This window comes from Babylonia areolata, chromosome 19, assembly GCF_041734735.1.
Source record: "Babylonia areolata isolate BAREFJ2019XMU chromosome 19, ASM4173473v1, whole genome shotgun sequence".
In the NCBI taxonomy this organism is placed as follows: domain Eukaryota; kingdom Metazoa; phylum Mollusca; class Gastropoda; order Neogastropoda; family Buccinidae; genus Babylonia; species Babylonia areolata.
In genome coordinates this window covers 31,261,023-31,279,839 of record NC_134894.1, presented here as the reverse complement: position 1 = coordinate 31,279,839, position 18,817 = coordinate 31,261,023, and the positions used below count along the sequence as shown (strand labels likewise).

The 18,817-nt window shown below is 41.2% G+C and overlaps 1 protein-coding gene across 1 annotated transcript in view; it reads left to right on the top strand.

Annotated features, from left to right (window-relative positions):
* LOC143293626 (cytochrome P450 20A1-like) overlaps nt 1-18,817 on the top strand; it is an 85,796-nt gene that overhangs the window by 57,957 nt on the left and 9,022 nt on the right. The window contains exons 5-8 of the mRNA XM_076604712.1: nt 13,676-13,843; nt 14,985-15,069; nt 17,619-17,795; nt 18,190-18,313. Coding sequence (XP_076460827.1) covers nt 13,676-13,843; nt 14,985-15,069; nt 17,619-17,795; nt 18,190-18,313 — 554 coding nt within the window. The remainder of the gene's footprint in view (nt 1-13,675; nt 13,844-14,984; nt 15,070-17,618; nt 17,796-18,189; nt 18,314-18,817) is intronic.

The following is an 18,817-nucleotide window of genomic DNA, read 5'->3' as shown; positions in this document are numbered from 1 at the left end:
ATATATATATGTGTGTGTGTGTGTGTGTGTGTGTGTGTGTGTGTGTGTGTGTGTGTGTTTAAAACTAGATTTGTTTATTTGTGATTCTGCACACTATGGCTGTGTCTGGTCACCAAGACAGAAAAATACTGTAGCCAAGTGTCTTTTGCATACCATGTAATGTTTTTGTTATTTCTAGTGTGATAGGAAAAGAATCTTAAAATAAATAAATAAATAAACGAGTTTAAAAAAGAAAGATGAAATAAATGAACAATCAGTCAAGAGTATAAATTGTTATAGTTCATCTTGTCATGTCAAATATTTGGAATGAATGATTAAGTACAAGTAAATTAAGAAGTAAACGCATGAATCATTAAACAAATTATTAAGGACAGACAGACAGTTGGACAGATAGACCTGTATAATGAATAGTACCATATTAGATAAACAAATAAAATGCAGAATATATTCACTGAAGGAAAGGGTCAGTGAAAACTGGATGGCAAAGTGATAAAATTAAAACAGGTCAACAATTTAGTAGTAAACGAATAAAATGAAATAATGAATAAATGCAGTTTCATGTTTATAAATAAAATGTTGATGACTTATACATGAAGTGAATAAAATGAAATCAGCGAATACATATAAATGAATATGTAAGTATGAATTATGATAAATTTATCCAGTTTATCTAATTGCATGAATGAATAGACAAGCAAAATGGCATGCTAAACAACACAGATTTTATATCATTACATTGTTTGAGACAGTTAACAGATGAGAGATCATTTGAATGATGTAACAATTAATATAGTGACTGGTGAGTGACTGAATGATTGATCAAATGATTGATTTTGCAATGAATATCAATATCATGCATGGAAAAGTGACTGAATAATAACTAATAAACAGATATACTGGACAGGGTGTGCGATGAATAAATTCAAGGAAACGTGGTGTTGTGTTTGAAAAAACGTCAAAAGAAAATAAAGAAACAAACAGTATAAAACAAGAAAAGCATGTTATATCTAAATGTTGCCCCATTTCAAATGTAAAAAAACAAAACAAAAAAAATAAATAAAAAATAACAACATCCTCGGAAAATGTGGGGGGTATTTGCATGGCAACAGTCAACCATAATTTCCTCTTCAGTATCAACAATAAATTATCGTCAGGGCGACACTGACAGCACGTGACTTTTCAAATATGGAGCGTGATGCGTGATGCCTGGGGAGATTTGTCGCGCGTGTGCGAGCGACACACCTCGCTACAAGTTTCAGGCGTCGTCGCGACAATGTAGCGAGGCATCAAAAAATGATGCGCGGCTGTCGCTGACGCCCCGTGGACGACGGGCCTTAGTAACCTTCGGTGAGTCACAAAAGTCGTCTGCTGAACTGGCCCAACGAAGATTGTAAAAGCCAACCCGGCTACAAATAAGATGAGAAATTTGATATTTGTTTTATATGTAATAGCTCAACACGTAATAAACCAGTTCTGAAAGTTTCATTTTCATACTCTGTATTTTGTATTTTTTGTAATTTTTTTCCCCAAACCCTTACAAATGGTCCGTCTGTGGGGAAAAGTAAGGGAGAAAACTTGTCGTCCCGAGTGAGTTAATTTCCGCACTTAAGTGCTGATATTGCGGAGCAATCATCCCGAAAAACAGCATATTTTATATTAATATCTATTCATTATATTAATAGAATACATTAACACCAAAGAAAAAGAAATACTAAAAATAAACATGTAGGTAAATACATAAAAACATAATATGGAAGATACTTAGGATGGCAGATTACTTAGATAAAGAATGAACAAAAATGGACCACATTCAGCGAACCCCTGTGCACCCACCCACACTGGCATGTTCAAAGTACATAAAAAAAAATAAAAAAAAAACGAATTAAAAAGATTCACAAGTTTATTTCAATTCTTAAAAAAAATTAAAAAATTGGATGTGCATCAAGTTCTAATTTTGATGTAAAAGAAATGAAAACAAAAAAAGCTTTGTTTGTTAAGAGATCAAGAGGAAAAAACTCGTTTACACAATAAATAACCATTCAAAATTACATTAGTATTATCATCAAGTGTAAATATCATTGCCCAAAGCATGTACAGACCCTAGTTTGATAACCTGCCTAACTTTCAGAGGCATACAGCTAAAACAAATCCCCGTTACTAGCGAAAAATCTCAGTCAATTGCAAAACTTTAAAGCTGTATTTCTCAAAATGGCTGCCGCTCTACGACTACCATAACTTCAACTTCTTTTAAACTAGGAACTTCTTTTATACATCATTGGAAAGGTCTTGTCGTCTTCTTTCCAATGGTATATATATATATATCCTCCAAAAATCGACTTATCTATCATGCGTTTTGTAAAAGCTGGTGACATTTGGTCGCTTTCCTCGCTCCACCTGACTTCATGTAACGCTATACGTATTATGCTTATGCGGTCACTGGCCCGCGTGCATCCGTGCTCTTCCGTTCATCTGCCATCGTCTCTCTCTAACAGTGGGTTTTAGTTTCAGTTCCAGTTTAAAGATGACAGAACATATCACTAGAATCCTATAACGACATATCCTGTACGTAAAAAAGACAGCAATTGTCTGACCTTCAAATGAACCCAAAACGCTGCGCTGATCTGGCCTTGAGTGCCTATCCAAGGTTTTTGTAAAACAGTAGCATAAAACGTTTATTGACATGATTAGACAAAATATGGGTCTAAGTAAATACGTTAAGATACAGTGAAGGGAAAGATACGCCTAAGGCAAATGATTGAAATAAAAACAAGAACAAAATTGGGACATACTCGCTCACAACTATTGATGCACACACACACACACACACACGTACACACACACACGCGCGCGCGCGCGCGCGCGTTGATACACAATGCACATGCAACAATTTGCAGTTTCACAGTCACGAACGCCCAACTCACAACCACCAAAATACGATTATACCCAGGTCCTATGCCACAAATAAACACACACACACACACACACACACACACACAAATGCTAGACATGTGTGTGGTTAGTATGAAAAAGGGTCAATCGGCGGGATCACACATGCGCGCACACACACACACACACACACACACACACACACACACACACACACTCGCACTAGCTCTCATGACGACACACGCGTACTGTACGCACGCGCACACATAATGCCACAGTTCTGTCAGTTTTCTGTTTTCTTCTGTGAGTAGCTTCACCTCTGCATGAATTCTGACCTAAAGCAATTCACGACTCTGTCTTCTCAAAGTGCATGACATGATTGGGTTGAAGATGTGTTTGGGGCGTTCAGGGTATTCTTCCCATTCTTTTGTTTCCTTCAGATCTTGTACTGGCACATAGACTGGATTCTATCTTCTGCGTTTCCCATCCATGACACTTCTTAATGTCATACAGAAAAAGGGATAGAAAAAGGGATATGGGTGTACAAAAGCTGGAATAATAAGACCGAAAAAACATAGCTAAGGACTTTTGATCGACATAATATGCATCATTATTCCAGGTGTATTTTCATTCTTCATGAAGAAACAGCAAAATATCCACTTCTTTTACTTTGTTGCTAATCATCGGTTTCTTATGTGCAGTCATGATACGCGCACGCGTATGTGTGTGTGTGTGTGTGTGTGTGCTAAACACGTTCCCAAAGACTTGAAGTGAGTGACCCTCAACTGTGTGGTATCAAGAAAGTCATTAAAAACGCAAACTACAAACACGCGCTGGCTCTACTCTCACACAAATCAGTTTCTGTACATAACACATATTTGGTCGCATTACATGACAAGGAATGCAAATGGGGAGTGAGTGGGTATGACATGGAGCATGATTAAATGTCGAATCAGCATAGATATCTCGCATTCGCAGACACTAAGGCACCTCGCTCACCCACCTGTGTGTGAGAGGGTAGGGATGGACAGAGGAGAACATGCGCGAAGGGGTGAAATCTGATTACAGATCGCATAATACTTTCAGCGTTACGAGTGAAATGCATAAACGCAGTGACCAAGGAGAGAGGAGAGGAGTGAAAGGAGAGAGAGAGAGAGAGAGAGAGAGAGAGAGAGAGAGAGAGAGCAGGAGGTCAGCCTGACATCAAAACAAAGCAGATACTGTCAGGGAGAAGAGTGAAGGGTGGTGAAGGGAGGGAGGTACTGGAAGGGGGGCGGGGGGGAGTAGGAGTGAAGGGGTCAGTGTACTTTTGTGCAGGTGACACTTCACACCAGGCACACTGCACACTGAAACAACAAAAACCGTATCTGGGCTGTGGGAAAATGTTTCGATTGAGGCAGTTGTATCAGGTGTGTGTGTGTGTGTGTGTGTGTGTGTGTGTGTGTGTGTGTGTGTGTGTGTGTGTGTGTGTTTGCACACATGTGCTCGCGTGTATTCTTTCATGTGTGCATGTGGGCGTGGTGTGTGTGTATGTGTGTGTGTACATGCGCATGCGCGCGCGCGTGTGTGTATGTGTGTGTGTGTGAGCGTGCATGTGTGTGTGTTTGTGCATATGTGCATGTGTAAGTATGTGAACCTCATGCCTTCGTGGGTAAATCCTCCTACATTTACTAGTTTATACATAGTGTATGGCCACTCTAGCCCATGATTTAGACAAACGTGTTTTTCCAGAAAATGTATGCTATTTTTGTTGCCTTCACTGAATGCTGACGGGGTATGTGCGATCTTAAACATGAGAAATAAATTTTCTGCATGTGTACAAGTGTACAAACATAGGGGATCAAGAGAGGTGTGGACAAGTGTTGACCTGGGAGACTGGACGGAAGAACGTGTGCCCTGAATCCACCAGACGCCGCCAGGGCTGGAACATCCAGAATCATGGACCCATTGGATGGACACCCAACTTTGTAACCATTCTACCTACACAACAACAAACGAGTACAATAACTGTTACACAACTTGAAATCATTACTGCTTAGTGCTTCTCACATACTTGCATGAAGGTATAGAGATATAGGTAAACAAATCCTTTCTGGAAGCTGCTAGGAAGTGCTAAGTATTGTACTTGTTTCTTGGTTATTATCAAACAGCGTCACCTAACCCAGATTTCCATTGATTCTGTTTACGGTAATGGGTATGTATGCAGTTGTAGCCTTTGTCTTCAATCTTTAAAAGCTGTCTCACCAACTGACGAAACCTGACGAACAGATGCAACATGCAGAATTGTCAAAACTCTGATTTCGTAAATGATCTTCGCAGAAGGTAAACTTCACAGCAGGTGTGGACAGATTTGCCACTCAATGGTGGCTAGATGTGGACTCCATTGCTTGTGTCAGGTGCTGAGTTCAAACTCTGTTACAAACGATTGCCGTTTTATCCTTGATCTTTGGTTTTATGTCTCAAGGAAAAGGAAACCATGTGATACAGTTTCCACATGATTACTCTATACCTCTAATAATCTGACTGACTAGTAAGTTGAAAGGTCCAGGTATTATTGTCAAGGTCCTCCAAATCTGAGAGTCCATGAAAGACTTTTGAACAAAAGTCAAGGGTAAACAGCAAATATGGGTAGCATACAGGCTTAGTGAACTGACTAATAAAAGGTACATTGTGACTGCCTGGATGAGTGATGAACAGACAGCAGGAGACAACTAGGTTAGTGTTAACTAACTTTGTTTTTCAATATTTACTTTCAAAACTGACCAACAAACATAGTGACATATCATTTTCACGCCATTCATATCAGCTTAATTTATAAAATCCCAAATCATACTGAATAACTAAGGAGATCATAGGTAGTCTGAAAAATACATGTATGCATATATGAATATTCCTTCTGTAGCTGAGAAAGAAAGAAAATTGAGACGAACTGGTTTACCCTGTAGTTCTCTATTCTTATGTGAAATGGCAGCATACATCGCATTTGTGGCTGGCTCTGTGTCTGTTTTGCAGGTTAAACAATTATCTCCTTACTCAGTCGTATATTTATTAGTTCAGTGTTTGCATGTATAGCTGGTCTGCATTCTCTGTACAAATACACTGCAGAATTTGTGCAGCAAAATGTTTCACCATTACCACTGCTCTGAAATATTTCATGGGTGACAGATCAAACATTTCCTCCCTCTTACACATGAACACCCGAAATGAACTTGTTAACCTTGACAGGAAAAATAAGTGACTAACATCGTTTCTCATCTGACAAATGATTTGAAATTAAGATCCAAGTCATCGCAACAGATCTAACGTGTGCGGGTATCTGTGTTGCATAAACAGGAGAAAAATGCATGTGGCTTGGGTATTGTGTAATTCCAAGTCCTCAATCTACATTATCAAACACTGGGGCAGGGGGATTTGTACTGGCAGTTGTGCAGCAGACAGCAACATGGGCTGGTTGGTAGTTGCTGTGGGCGTCAGCATAGTCCTCCTTTTCTTGTCGCTAGTGTCTCGGATCCTCCAGCTGTTTAACGTGAGTATTCTACATTGAGTCACAGCTCATACACTGTGCTCACAGTGATTGGGTAGTGCTTTTTTACTCACTTTTGTAAACAGAGTCTGTGCTTTAACCTTTTGTTCGGTTGTCTCTCTCTCTCTCTCTCTGTGTGTGTGTGTGTGTGTGTGGTAAACTTAACATTGACATTTCTCTGGAAATACTTTGTCTGCCAATATCAAATATGGCTTGAACGTAGGAAAAAAATCTTCACAGTCATACCAATAACAGGTTGTCAGTCTCCCGAATTAAGCGGTATTTCCGAACCATTCACGGGTTTTTTTCGTTGATATACGTTCCGAAATCAGAAAATTGTAAAAACCACTTTCCCACTGAGTTAGGCCTACTAGAAGGTAGGTTGTATTCGAAGACGACAACCTCGCTTTTCTTGTTTACAATTAAAAAGAAAGAAATACAAATTCTGGACAGAACACATACAGTGATACAAACTACACCATCCACGTGTTTACTGCATATAAATATTATAAAGTGGATGCTGAATTAACTGGAATGAACATAAAAGAAAAATTGAATAGATCGTTTCTTTCAGCCTATTGTGGATTGGCTCGTCAGTGCAGATCTAGAGTTCTGTCATGTGTTGGGGTGGGCTTGAAGGGATGGCAACGTCTCATTTTCCGCCGAAATAAAAGAGTAATCGAGATGTAATAAAACACACAAAAAATATGACTTAAACGGTGTTATTTCGTCCACTACAGTCACATCTATTTGTGGCATGAAGAACAAAACGTCAGTTCTGGTTAAGGCCTATATTAAATTCAGTCAAATGACGTCATATGTGCCACAGCAGTGGGGATTAGTCTTTGTGCTTTGGAACTGAACATTCATGGTTGGATCCGGCTGGCATACGTATGTTTTGTTTTTCTTTTGTTGTTGTTTTGTGTGTGTGTGTGTTATCAATTTTTTTCTTTCAAGCTTATTTTATATATTATATCAAATACTGAGCACTTTTCAACAATCTATTAAGTCTCCTTTTTTTCTCCTCATGATTCCTTTACTGGATAAATTGAGGGCTTTGCCTCTTATACTTTGTATCATACTATCAAAACTTTTTTTTCCCTTGCTGTCCCATTAGCAGCACTGTTTCAGTTGTATTACCCCCAAACTGCTCATCCTGAGTCATGCCTCATCTGATTCATCACATGCAGTTCGCTTCCCGCTAACTGTGTGTGTGTGAGGTCGTGCACGCATTTCTGTCTTAGATAACAAAATATAAGTGACACATCTAACAGGTACATCAAGAAACATTCGTGCACCCACCCACCCACCCACAGGATGAAAAAAAGCTGTACAAGCTTATTTGTTTACCCTCAGTGAGGATCATTTTGACATGACTTGAAAAACACACACATGCACATCACACATACACACAAACACAGACACACACACAATGACAGACACCCGCACACATGCGTGCGCACACATGCGCGCACACACACACGCACGCAAGCACACACACACACACACACACACACACACACACACACTCACATATCAGGTAACCGTGACATTCTTTTCTCAAACAAGTTTTCAACAGGTTTTATTGCATTGCTGATAAGAGCAACCTTTCGCCTGGCCTTGACATAGAAAAATTGTTTACAGCAAGATGGAAAATGGGAGCAGAGAGAGAAAGAACACACACACACACACACACACACACACACACACACACACACACACACACACACACATGCGTGCGTTCGTGCATACACACACATACACGCAGGCACTCACGCACTCACATACGCACACACACACACGCACACGTGAGTGCGCGCACACACACACACACACACACACACACACACACATACAATACATGCTCACATATCATGTCACCGTGACCATCATATTTCAAGCACCTTTTCAACAGATTTTATAGCACTGCTGATAAGAATAACCTTTCGCCTGGCCTTGGCATAGAAAACGTGTTTACAGCAAGATGGTAAATGAGACAAAAGAAAGAGGTTCCCCCCCTCACCCCCAGCCTCCCCCCCCCCTCCTTACACACACACACACACACACACACACACACAGGCATCAACAAGGTGTGACTTCTTCTCTTCCTTCTTGGCGTTCACAGTTACACCATCAGTCCAGTTCTATGAACGAATTGTTTTCACCTGCTCTTTGTTACTGCCACATAGTAACCTGAGCGGAGTGTGGACAGGCCACACATATCTTGTCTTGCCTATTTACACAGGGGGCAGTTTTGGAGAAAAGATGTGACAAAACCGCTTCAGTGGTGTTTGAAATAATTCATTCTGATCAATGACTGACCTGGCAACTGTGTGTGTTTCAGAATGGAACTCCCAGGTCCACTGTGCCTGGTATGGAGCCATCTGATAATCAGTGAGTTTCTGTGTGTGTATAACTGTCCAGCTGCCTGCCTGTCTGCATATATGTATGTATGTATGTCTGCCTGAGGAAAGTGTCAGTGAACAGAGAATTCTGTAGGTTTAAGTTTTCTTCTGTAAATTTGGTTCAGATTTGTATGGAGTCAATTCCAGTGCAGTCCTTGCATTGTCTTTTTGTTGTTGTTGCATTGTTGTTCTTGTTGTTGTTGTTTTTATTTTTGGTTGGTTTTTTTTTTTTTTTTTTTTTTTTTGGGGGGGGTTTTTTTTTTTTTATGAATGAAGTTGTTTTTTTTCTCCAGATACCTGTTTATTTGCTTTAAGAATTATTGGATCAAAAAAATCAAAACTGCTAAAATGACTGATTTTATTAGTAAACACAAAAACAAATACCTGCATTCACGATTTTATTGGTAAACACAAAAACAGCCACCTGCATTTGCAATTTTATTGATAAACACAAAAACAGCCACCTGCATTCGCGATTTTATTGATAAACACAAAAATAGCCAACTGCATTTGCAATTTTATTGAACACAAAAACAGCCACCTGCATTCGCGATTTTATTGATAAACACAAAAATAGCCAACTGCATTCGTGATTTCATTGATGAACACAAAAACAGCCACCTGCATTCAGACTCTTATTCATCACTCTAGTTCATCACTTGCAGACAAGGAAACCTTAACGATGTCAAAAAAGCTGGCAGTCTTCACCAGTTTTTGATGGGGCTGCACAAGGAGTTTGGACCGATCGCCTCATTCTGGTGGGGCAAACAGCAAACCGTCAGCATTGCTTCCCCTGAATTGTTCAAGCAACATCACCATGTCTTTGACCGCCCAGGTACCTATTGACAACGTCTGTGTAGAAAAAGAACCGTTTCGTCCTGCTGTATACCTTCCTGTCTTCTTTTGTTGTTTATGGTTATGGTGGTGGTGTTGCTCATGTATATGTAAATTAGTCTTGTTACTATCCAACAGTCAGATTGATAGTCCCCTGTGTCGCTACTCCCCCGTGTCAATATTCCACTGTGTCGACACTCCCCAGTGTCAATATTCCACTGGTCCGATAGTCCCCTAGCAACTCCTCAACCAGAGAGACAGTTTGCCAGAACACACTGTCTTCATCACCGACTGCCAAGCTGTTCTACAAAGCATCCAGAACAGAGTAAGGGACAAAACCGTGCAAGACATTCAGTCTAAGTGCCGGTACCACAATGGTCCTACAGTGGATCCCCTCTCACTGCAGCATTGCAGGAAATGAAGAGGCAGACGAGCTCTCCAAAGCAGGAAGTAGGCTCACCCAAACTGCCCACCCCCTTAGCTTTGGGGAAGCAAAGACCATTCTGTGCAGCCACTTCAGCAACAACTGGCGAGAACGGCTACATCTGGGACCAGAGGAGGACAGCATCCATCAACTGGGTCAAACTTAGCAAGTCATCATCCTCAGACTGTGCACAGGCCACAGCCAGCTCCTCTCATATCTCTACTTACTGAAAAATTCCCACACAGTGTCCGTGTGACACCGCTCCTCAAACTTCAGCCCAAGTCCTGCAAGACTGCCCTCTACACAAAGTGCTGAGGCGCCAGATCTGGCTCAGTCCCGCGATGCTCCAGGACAAGTTGTGGGGAGCAGCAACAGAGCTCCAGCAGACTGCTGACTTCGTAACCCACTCCAGACTGACCGTCTGAACATGGCCTGGGAATGCTGAAGAAGAAGAGGTCTGCATGCCTCGGACATGGGGAATGTCATGAAAAGAAGTATGGAATACAACAGCCACCTTGATGGATAACCAAGCATCGCCATTATCCTGTCCACCAACCAATCATTATGATTCTTTTTGTAAAACATGTGACAGTTCATGCCATGCTGTCATGGTGACCTCGGTTTTCGTTTTCCCTCAAGATCTGTCGTGTAGGTGTTACATAGGTGAATGCCTGTGTGGGTGATTGCATACATCTACCAAAACAAATGAATAGTTCGAAAGAATGATGTTCATAATCTAACTTTTGAAGTCAGCATAATTATCATGATGATATGGAGAGACAGACAGACAGACAGACAGAGACAGTGAGGAAGAGAGTGAGTGGGGTAAAAAATGTTTGAGAATCAGCTGGGTACCAGCTGATAATCACGTTCCATTTATGCCAAGATTTCTATAGGGCGTCATATCTGAACAAGATTTCAATGCCCATAACAGACTTGTTTGTCCTTTCCAGTGGAACAGTTCCGACTGTTTGAGCCTGTCATTACTCGCCACAGCATTCAGTACGCCAATGGATCTGATGGGAAGCAAAGACGACAGGCCTACGACAACGTCTTCAAGTACAACGTGTTGGATATCTACTATGACAAGCTGCAAAAGTTGAGCTCTTTTTCATGAAATAATTGTCAGAAACGTCAATTCAGTTTCAAGGAGGTGTCAAAGCTTGCGGATTTATCCATACACGCTACACTACATCTTCTTTAAAAGAAAAACAACTTTATTTAGAATTAAAAAAAAGTATATCAGTCCGTTTAAAAGAACGACGCCGAAAAGATCATCTGCAGGAGGTGATTGGGTGTGTTTGCAGACTCAGTGCATGTGTGTTATATATATATATATTTATATATATTTATATTTATATATATATGTGTGTGTGTTTGTGTGTGTGTGTGTGTGCTGTTATCACCATTTCACAACAGCTTAGGAAAAAAAAAATTGTGATTTTTCCCCCAATGGAAACAGAACCACCACTGCAATTTAAGTAGCGTCTCACTTCCATTGCCTTTAATCGAAAAAGAATCATCCAGTATCTGAAAATCGAGTTACATGTGTCACAACTAAATACTGGTCATCTTAACAAGAGCACATGACAATTTTGCTTTGGCTTTCAGTGCAAGCTGATTAGGAAGCGCAAAACAGCTCTGGTGAAGAAATTTGAATTTGTGAAAGTGACAGTCTGTGTGCTTTGATGTTTCACAGACAACGATCTTGACATCATCATTCCAGAGCAGACTGCTTTACATCTTCACACGAGATATTTGAATGGACCGCAGTAACTGATGTCAATAAAGAGTTTATTCATTTGGTAGACTACTCCTATTTAGCACACCCCGTCTCACCTTTCTCTCGTTGACTCACCTGTGTAAACAAAGTGAGTCTATGTTTTAACCCGGTGTTCGGTTGTCTGTGTGTATGTGTCTGTGTGTCCGTGGTAAACTTTCACATTGCCATTTTCTCTGTAAATACTTTGTCAGTTGACACCAAATTTGGCATAAAAATAGGAAAAATTCAGTTCTTTCCAGTAATCTTGTTTAAAACAGTATTGCACCTCTGGGATGGACACAAAAAAATATATAAAAAGAAGCCAAATTATATGCAAACTGAATTAACTGTTATATCTATATATTTTTTTATTCTTTACTTGGCACTTTGATCTGATATTCTGACACAACATCAGTCACTTTTATAATTTTTTGTTCAAACAGGAACTTCTTTTGCAAAGCATGGAAGTTATATTTCTGGTGTATGTCTTTGGTGCAGGTAGTAAAAAAGGAAAATTAATCTGTAATTAATGCTAGGGGGGTTAATTTGCTTTAATCTAATCTTTCTCATCTTAAACATTACATTTTGAAATTATACTCAATACATAAAAAGCTTGTGTTTTTTACTCTCAGTGTACAGGGCTTTCACTATGTTCATTCGCCCAAGTGGTCTTTTTCGAAAAATACTATAATCAATACTACGAGTGGACTTTATAGATCTATTGGCTGAGCCCTGAAGGTCATGGGCAAAAATCAATTGTGTACACATATTTATACATATTCAAAGCGCCTGCTCATATTCCTCGCAAACGGGAAGAACGCCATTTTGTTTCAAGTTGTTGACCTGCCTGTTCAATCCTATATTCAATCGACAATGCACAATAACATGTGATGGAAAGTTGGAGAAGGAGACCGTTAATTATTTATTCAGATAAATATTTGTAAACGCCTCATCACTTACTGGATTATGACCCAAACTGCCATAAAAATATCAACAAAATCAGTCGCAATTCACAGTTGAAAATAATAAACCATGAGAGTTAATACCCTTGATGAAACGTAAAAATTTCCAGTCTTGACTTTTCTCAAAATGAAGTCCTTTTCACATCATACGACGCTTAGAAGTACTTGTACTTAGCTTTACATGTTATTAGTTTAACAAAATACTCAATTTTCATATCAGCTTTAAATTATAAAACTAGAATGAAGAGAAATTGAATCGACCATGTTGTACATTCCCGGCGGGTATAACTAAACTTGTACATTTATCTAGATCCAGAGAAAACGGCTAAATATTGCAGTGTGATTGCGGCGATGGCCACGTCTCCTTTACCGCGGACTTAAAAAGAAATATTAATTGCCCTTAAAGATTTTTGAATGCGCAAGATACACCAGAATAATATGATTTAAACAGCGTTCTCACTGCGAATACCACAATCGATTTATCGCCCTTTAAAAAAGCATGTTTAAATATTAAATTTTTGAACGTCAGTTAAGGAGCCATGATAGTGTAATGGGTAAGACAGTTTCTTCTCACCCGAACACGCGGGGTTCGGATCTGCCGTCAGGACTTTTTTTATTTTTATTTTTTTAACCCGGAGCTTTCTAATAACAAATACAGAACACATTTTAACGATTAGATTTTTTTTTTATTAAGTGTACCACAAGTGAGTCTTGAAGGCCTTGCCTCTCTTGTTTTCATATCATTATAGGATTATTAAAAAGTTAACTTGCTTGCAACCATTCTCTCTCCTCTCTCTCTCTCTCTGTCTGTGTCTGTGTCTGTGCCTCTGTGTGTGTGTGTGTCTGTGTCTGTGTCTGTGTCTATCTGTGTGCCTGCAGGTTGCCGATGAGGTAATCAGCACGTGGGAGAAGGCTGAAGCAGATGACCACATTCCCCTTGGAGAACACATGTTCCTGTACACTGTGAAAGCAGCTGTCAGCGGCCTCTTGGGGGACACATTTAAAGATGACAAAGAGGCACTGGCGTTCGCACACAGCTATGATGTGGTATGTCAGTTGTTTGGCACAGCTAGTATGTGTGATGCAGACAGGTGCATATATTTCTGTGTTGTTTATAAGGAAAGCACACACACACACACACACACACACACACACACGATTACATCTTTACGAGGGTTTGATTCATGTGAGACAAAGAGAAGTGGAAGGTAGGGCTGGAGAGGAGGGGACGGTTGTCCAATCATGTTTGAGGGACGACTGTAGCACCCAGGGTATCCTGTTGTGTGCTCGTCAGAATAGTTCACTGACTTTCAAATGCGGTGACCGTGTTCACAGCGACATCACAGTAACAGTGCCAGTGAATATAGTACACATTCAGCAACGGGAGGGGGGGTCGGAGGTGTGATGGGGGAGGGGTGCGGGGAGCGTTCCATGAGTCGTCTTTTTTTCATTGTTGTTGTTGTTGTTGTTGTTGTTTTTTGGGGGGGGGGGGCGGGGGGGGGGGGGGGGGGGGGGGGGTATGGGGCGGAGGAGATCTCTCTTTTTTCCCTGGATCGTAAGAGCCAATGTAGCAGCCTTTCCCCCCCACGCATTGGATGTTACCCACAAGTCAGTCAGAGCTGTATGGTCTTTTCATTCCCTGCCTCTGTCCCCCTCCACTGTAGTTGGAAATTACTTGGATTTTACTGGTTTTATCATACTATCAAAAAATGAAGGGGGTCTAGTCCTCACTGAACACCCCAACTCCTCCCCCTGTCTAACACATTGCTTGGAACACAGAATGACCCTGGCGGTAAAGCGATATCAGAAAAAACCAGTTCCAGGTTCTAGTTTCAGGGCATGCAGAAGCCAGGCGTTTTCACCCTTAGACTGTTGAGCAGCGGTCAGTGTGCTAATGTTCTGGTTGACACAGTCAGCAGAGGTTGTGAATGCAGCAGTCATTTACTGCACTGAAAGGGAACTGGTGATCCCTACGAAAAAAATCCAGTTTGACTGCTGTCAGAAATACGTGTAGACAGGAATAAGGAAAACGAAATGGTCTCACTGCACACACAGTCTATCCTTGTGTAGAACACTCAAAATATCACTTTTACAATACAATTCAGTTTCTTACACAACACAGTTCAGACGATATATCAAAAAATCAGTATTTCGTTGTCTTCGTAAAGATGCCCTTCTTGTTTTTCAGCTGTGGAATGTCGTGTACAAGTCGTCTCGTGTACATCTCAATCTGACCACAGACGGCAGTCCAATGGCACAGGATTTCCAAAAAGGTAAACGAACCCACTTATTTACGTGATGAATAGTTCATTAGAGTTTTAAAAGACAAAGAAAGAGTAGAAGCATATGAATAACACATACGCTCATTCTTCTCAACTTAATTGTTTGGAAATAATTTAGAGTAGACAGCGTTTTGAAAAAAAAAGTAAATAAAAGAGACACACAGTTTCAACAATCCACACAAATTATGATGAAAATAACAATATGCAATCAACATCTGGAGCAAAGTCACACATTTCATGTCAATAATTACATCAAAATAACTGTACTTTAAACTTTCGGTACGTTTACTGGTCAAATAACATGAATGTAATAGTTTCAGTTGTAGTCTGATCTAGCATTATGTCATCTAATTTCATTATGCTGATAGGCAAGCCTTCCTTCGAAAGCTTTTATGCACTAACGTCGGAACAATTAAGAAATGGAGGTCGCACTTGCGTTTGACCTAAACATTTCATGCATGGATCTTAGGTTCTTCCGCATGTCTTGATATGATAAAAGCAAAATACTGCGCTCACCAGCCGCCGTGGCGAAGTGGTTAGCGTCGCGGACTGACGGCTGGGAGGACGCGGGTTCGAATCCCAGCAGAGGTGGGTTTTTCGGCCCGTGGCCGGCTCCTACCCAGAGTTGAGTGTACTGTGGGCTTAAATGGGGAGACTGGGACCACACAGTCGAGTGTCATCCACTTCAAGGATGCGTCTTTGGGTGTGTTGCTCTAATTACCTGACCAACACTGCAAGTGTCTGTATCTCTGGGGCCTGGTTAACGCCGGGGTATCATTATGACAGGAAGCGTAGAGTACAGCCTTGTCACGCAGTCCCAAACCAAAATGGACCTCCATAGCAACATCGTCATCGTCATCCTCCTTCATCATCATCAATAGAAACAAAACAGTCTCAAAGTCTGTGGCCTTTCATGCCCTGCTCTCATGGTGACCTCAGTTACGATACCCCTCCACTTCCGTGCTTGGGGTGAGTCCTGTCAATGTTGTCAGCGTCGGCAGATTCATGGGGGGCTGGTGTTTGAGGGACGTGGTGGTCTCCACTCTGGGAGGGACGCTCACTCAGTCTGGCTCCGCGTCTATTGTCGTTAGTAGGGAGCTTAGTAGGTGGTGTCCTAAGTACGTTAAATCAGAACAGGCACCACTGAAAACCACCGAAGTGACTCAGCAGCAGTGCAGGGTCTCCTCTGGTGCGTCGCCTCCTGGCGACCTAACATCGACGGCTCCCTGTGGACTGCCGACGCTGGAACTGGGACGGATGAACCCGGGTGTGGTCGTGTATGGGGGAATCTAAATGAGCGGCGTGGGAGTAATGCCACTGAAACGGTGCTGCAGATGATGGGGCAGGAAAAAAATTGCGCTCTGAGATCTAGATAACAACACACACTTGAGGGGTAGGCCTACTAGTCAGTTTTCCTTGCAGACACTGCACAGTCTCCAGCGGTCCTCCTTGATGCTGAATGATATTGTAGAAGGGGAAAAAAGCCCAGAGTGCGTCGTGTCAGGTAACACCCAATCAAAATGGGTATAACATCACGGCACAGTTGTCATTGCCATACCGCGTTGCTGTAAAATATTGATCCTTCATACCCTGCTGTCATGGCAACCTTTACTTATGGCTTGGAGAAATGCTGTCAAACTCGTCAGTGTCAGTAGTTTCGTTGATGGAAGGGAGTAAGCCTGACAAATGACGGTTTTACTCCAGGGAGGAAAGAAGAGGTGGTCGTCGCTGACTCCGTCTGGCTCTGCGACTGACCAGCTAATGTCCGTAGTACTTTGGCCTGCCGTGTTGCTCTGAGCAACTGGTAGAATCGAGGATACGACGAAAGGACCCAACCCAGATCTGACATTCTGCTGCAGTCGCTGTGGTAGAGTAGGTATATCAGTATCTGTTTCAGATAGGCCTTAGCAGTATACAACGCTTCCTTACATCTTCGTCTGCGAAGTCAAGCAACGACAACTTACTGTGTGTGATAGATCAGAACCGGTACATCTCAGTGGACGTTACTTAAGCCAACAGTAATGCGTGGTCTCCTCTGGCTCGTGCCCCAAGAGTGATTTACTGATCTATTGACGAATTACGATCTGACGTGGCTCTGTCTGGGTTAGGCCCTACTGAAATGTGCGGTATGAGAGCATTATGCTGCTGGTGACATATTACATTCGTTGAAAATACATAACTCACATAGGCAATGTATGGCCTGTAGTTTCGTCTTCCTTTGCAGTTTGTGATCTCTGCATCTGATTGTGTAGGTTTTAATAGCGTATCTGTCGGGCGTTTATCTTATTCATTCAAATATCTTCAGTAGCATTGTTGAGTTTTGTTTGTTGTTGTTTTGTTTTGTTGTTGTTCTTTTGTTTTTGTTTTTTCATTGTTCAGATCCATTTAAACAATCGCACTCTATAAATGAGATGGGAGTAACCACTGTAAGCACTGCATGATTCAAGAAGTAACCTCTGCAAACACTGCATGATTCAACACTCCTGGTCCTTCATTTTAATCCTCACAGTGAACAACCCACTATCACGCACTGTGTGCAGCCATGACCACCATGAAGGACACTGTTGCACGTGCCGTGAAGGAGAGGGATAGACATGGGACTGAGAGTCGTGACTTCCTGCTAATTGACGCCATCATTGCTCGTCATCCTGATGCCGAGCGACGATTTGGAGATGCCATCACTTACCTGATTGGAGGTTTTCACACGTCAAGCAATTGTGAGTGGAAGTATCAGTGGTTGTCTTGTTTTCTGATAACATTTCTACTGCCATGGATTTGTAATGGACCTATTTCTGGGAGGTCACAAGATCTGTGCTGGCGAAAGTGTCACAATAGATACTCGTAAATTAATATCTGAACTGAATGGTGTTATGTGTGACCTTGCGTCACTTGTGTGCAGTTATGATTGTAAGTATTGTGTGCACCACATGGCATCTTCTTCACAAACCACTGGATGAAGCATTCCAGTTTGTTACTTTTTTTGTGGTCTTTCTTTAACTGCTGCTTGTTTGTTTCTGATTGTTATATCGTGTATCTGAAGTGTTATTTATGCACTTGAACCCTACCCTGTTAAGCGACAGTGTTCCTTAATGTTGTTGTGGTGTCTTGCAGTGCTGACGTGGTGTATCTACTACCTGTGTCTGCATGAGGAATGCCAGGAGAGGCTGTACCAGGAAATTGTGGACGTTCTGGGCACCACGGAGCCTCTCACACACCAGTCCTTTGGAAATTTCAAGTGAGTGTCCCTTTTGATCACGTCATCAGCAAGCGTCACCAAACTTACGAACGCCTTGCAAAAATGGCCATTGGATTGTTTATAATTGCATAAACATGAGTAATGCATTGATGTGTTCATTTCTTCTTTATATGCACTCTACAATACGTCAGTATTTTCGTTTATTTCTTCTTCTTTTTTTAAGATTGGCATTTAGATTCTATGCAGTGTGCTTCTTCTACATGTATATGCAGCGTGTTTCTTCAGTGTTATCTTGTGTCTGTCTCAAACAGCGTCACTGCATTGCTTAAAGTTTAGAAATACCAGGAAACGTTTTCTTGTGTGATTTTTTTTCTCTAATTGTGCATGGCCTAATAAACTGTGCTTCGTTTAATTTCGAAGGAAAAAGATGTAGAGTGATAATCCTTAAGGGAGAGCATGTACGGTGTGGATGTTAGCTGTTGTCAGTGAGATAAAGAAACTAAAACCAAACTGGATTGTAGCAGATTTACTCCTTGCAGTGCA